The following is a 3,688-nucleotide window of genomic DNA, read 5'->3' as shown; positions in this document are numbered from 1 at the left end:
TGAAGAGACAGGAGGTCGCGGGGGGTGGGGGGGAAAAGAGTTGTCGAGACAGGATAATTGAAGGCTGTTTTTGTCAATGGAAGCCTGTGTCCACTGGCATGCAATAGGGTTCAGTTTGGGTCTGTTTGCTGTGTACATTAATTTTCTCAACATGGCTGTAAGAGGTATAATCAGTTAGTTTGCGGATAACACAAAAATTGGTTGTGTTGTAAAGAGGGAGGAGAAAATCTTAACCTAAGGGCGTTGAGGTGGACTGGCTCAAAAGGGTAGAAAAGTTGCAAATGGAATTTATGTCTGACAAGTATGAAGTGATACATTTTGGGAGAACATGTTGAATGGAGGGAACCTAGGAGGTACAGAAGATCAGAGGGACCTTGGCATACATGTCCATAAATCTTTGAAGGTACAGGACAGGTAGATAAAGTAGTTAAGGCAGCAGATGGGATCATTTTATTTATTAGTTGAGGCAGGGAGGTTGTGATGGAGGTGTACATAACGTTAGTTTGGCCACAACAGGAGTGCTGTATGCAGTCTGGTCCCCCACAACAAGAACGATTTGATGGTACTGGAGCAGGTGTGGAGGAGATTCACCAGGATGCTGCCTAGCCTACTGTGATTCAACTAAGAGGAAAGACTAGTCAAGGCTGGGGTTGTTTTTCTCACAGCAGAGAAGGCAACTGAGGTGTACAATATTGAGGGTCACAGATAGAGTAGATAGGGAGAAAACCTTTCCACCGATTGGAGGGGTCAATAACCAGGGGGCACAGGTTGAAGATAAGGGATGGGTGGTTCAGAGGAGATTTGAGGAAAATTATTTTCATCCACAGGGTGAGGGAATTCACTTCACTGAAGTGTGCAGGAACCAACAGAGCTTTTCAGAAGTATTTAGATGCCATAGCATGCAAGTCTACAGGTCAGTATTGCAAGATTGGTGCTTGATGGCTAACATTGACTAAATGGGCTGAATGGCCTCCTTCTGTGCTGTAAAATCTAAATATTTACAAAGGATGATCCCTATGGGTGCACACTTATGTGAAAGGAATGGAAGGAGGAAATAGAGGGGGATTGCTGATAAGAAGCTGATGAAGCTTATTTGTGAAATAGTACTCCATTGCTTTTCATCTTGAAAGTGAAATGGGTTGTTCATTTTAAGGAGAGACAATCTCCATGATTCTCAAGTTCTGGTCATGTAACTGGAGAGAGGTATTTGCACATACGTCAGTGGCCAGCTTCTCGTAATCCTCCATTAGCTGTTCATTCTCCTGGTTAACGGCAAGAACTTTACAGATTCGATTGGCTGCTGTTTCCGCCTGTGTAGAGAAGGTGACAAAAAAAAGAGATTTTGGTTCATCGTAAATAGAGTCATAGAGATGTACAGCATGGAAGCAGACCCTTCGGTCCAACCCGTCCATGCCGACCAGATATCCCAACCCAATCTAATCCCACCTGCCAACACCCGGCCCATATCCCTCCAAACCCTTCCTATTCATATACCCAGGAACTCGGATTTCACCAGTTTCCTCATTTCCCCTCCCCCCACCCTGTCTCAGTCAAATCCATCGTCGATTCTCCTGTTCCCTGGATGCTGCCTGACCTGCTGCGCTTTTCCAGCCACACATTTCCAGCGCTATTCATATACCCATCCAAATGCCTCTTAAATGTTGCAATTGTACCAGCCTCCACAACATCCTCTGGCAGCTCATTCCATACACATATCACCCTCTGCGTGAAAACGTTGCCCCTTAGGTCTCTTAAATCTTTCTCCTATCACCCTAAACCTATGCCCTCTAGTTCTGGACTCTTCAACCCCAGGTCTTTGTCTATTTATCCTATCCATGCCCCTCATAATTTTGTAAACCTCGATAAGGTCACTCCTCAGCCTCCAATGCTCCAGGGAAAACAGCCCTAGCCTGTTCAGTCTCTCCCTGTAACTCAGATCCTCCAACCCTGGCAACATCCTTGTAAATCTTTTCTGAACCCTTTCAAGTTTCACAACATCTTTCCGATAGGAAGGAGACCAGAATTGCACGCAATATTCCAACAGTGGCTTAACCAATGTCCTGTACAGACGCAACATGACCTCCCAACTCCTGTACTCAATACTCTGACCAATAAAGGAAAGCATACCAAACGCCTTCTTCACTATTCCATCTATCTGCGACTCCACTTTCAAGGAGCAATGAACCTGCACTCCAAGGTCTCTTTGTTCAGCAACACTCCCTAGGACCTTTCCTTTAAGTGTATAAAGTCCTGCTAAATATTGCTTTCTCAAAATGCAGCACCTCGCATTTGTCTGAATTAAACTCCATCTGCCACTTCTCAGCCCATTGGCCCATCTGTTAAAACAATATGTTCCCCCTGTAAATGAACTTTCCAACACTGCTTGCTGAACACTCAGCGATAGAAAGGAAACTTAGAACTCACCTGGCTATTATGCATTATGACTATCACAAGAAAAGCATTTCCAGTTCAACTAATTGTGGCCTATATAACAACAGAACTCTATTGATCTATGCATGGGAAGAATGCGGAGTGAATCTTGCTAATACCCTTCCTGATATCATCTGTAGTATTCCCAATTATACATTCTCTTTCAGTCACAGCACCAGTTTAGACTTCAAATGTCTCCATTGCCATGCTTTTTAAAAAATCGCTTGGCTTCACAACGTCAGATGCTCAGACTGTGCTGAACAAATGTGCTGAAAAGGGCAGAACAGGAGGTTTCCTGCTTCTTGCCTTGAACATTACCCAATCCTGTCAAAGCAGGCCAACTCTTTTTGTTGCCGTATTTGCACTTCATCAGGCGTAGCCCTGCAAAGGCCTATATGGTGGTAAATTCTGGTGCCCTTACTTAAGGAAGGATGTATTGGCATTGGAGGTAGGCCAGAGAATGGTCACTTCTTTGATTCCAGGTCTGGAGGGAATGTCTCACAAGGAGAGGTTGAGTAGGCTGGGCCTGTACTCATTAGAGTTTAAAAGAATGAGAGGTGACCTTATTGAAACAGACAAGAAACTTCGGAGATGCAGAAAGGTTGGTTTTCCCTTGTGGGAGAATCAGAGGGCACAATCCTTTTTGGATTATTAGGGATCACCTGTTTATGACAGAGATGAGGAGAAATTTCTTCTGAGGGTAGTGAATCTGTGGAATTATTTACAGCAAATGGCTACAGAGTTTGGGTCACTAAGTATATTCAAAGCTACAATAAACAGATTTTTAATCAGTAAGGCAATGAAGGATTATGGGAAGGGTTATGGCAGGAAAGTGGAGTTGAGAACAATCTCATTGAATAGTGGAGCAGACATGATTGGCCGAATGGTCTATTTCTGCTCCAAAGACTGTTGTAGTGAATTTAGTGTCAAATTAAAAGTAGAATTTGCCATGAGTTTGTGACATTATCAATAATCAAGGGATCAGAAATAAGATAACAAGAATCCGGAGAAAGTATATTCCTGTCAGGATGAAAGGGAAGGCTGGTAGGTATAGGGAATGCTGGATGACTGAAGAAATTGAGGGTTTGGTTAAGAAAAAGAAGGAAGCATATGTCAGGTACAGACAGGATAGATCGAGTGAATCATTAGAAGAGTATAAAGAAAGTAGGAGTATACTTAAGGGGGAAATCAGGAGGGCAAAACGGGGACATGAGATAGTTTTGGGAAATAGAATTAAGGAGAATTCAAAGGGTTTTTA

The 3,688-nt window shown here is 43.3% G+C and overlaps 1 protein-coding gene across 2 annotated transcripts in view; it reads right to left on the bottom strand.

Annotated features, from left to right (window-relative positions):
* actn1 (actinin, alpha 1) overlaps positions 1-3,688 on the bottom strand; it is a 120,402-nt gene that overhangs the window by 45,180 nt on the left and 71,534 nt on the right. For both annotated transcript variants that reach the window (XM_043698110.1, XM_043698111.1), the window contains exon 8: positions 1,218-1,310. In XM_043698110.1, coding sequence (XP_043554045.1) covers positions 1,218-1,310 — 93 coding nt within the window. The remainder of the gene's footprint in view (positions 1-1,217; positions 1,311-3,688) is intronic.

This window comes from Chiloscyllium plagiosum, chromosome 10 (assembly GCF_004010195.1).
Source record: "Chiloscyllium plagiosum isolate BGI_BamShark_2017 chromosome 10, ASM401019v2, whole genome shotgun sequence".
In the NCBI taxonomy this organism is placed as follows: domain Eukaryota; kingdom Metazoa; phylum Chordata; class Chondrichthyes; order Orectolobiformes; family Hemiscylliidae; genus Chiloscyllium; species Chiloscyllium plagiosum.
This window is presented reverse-complemented; position numbering and strand designations above follow the sequence as displayed.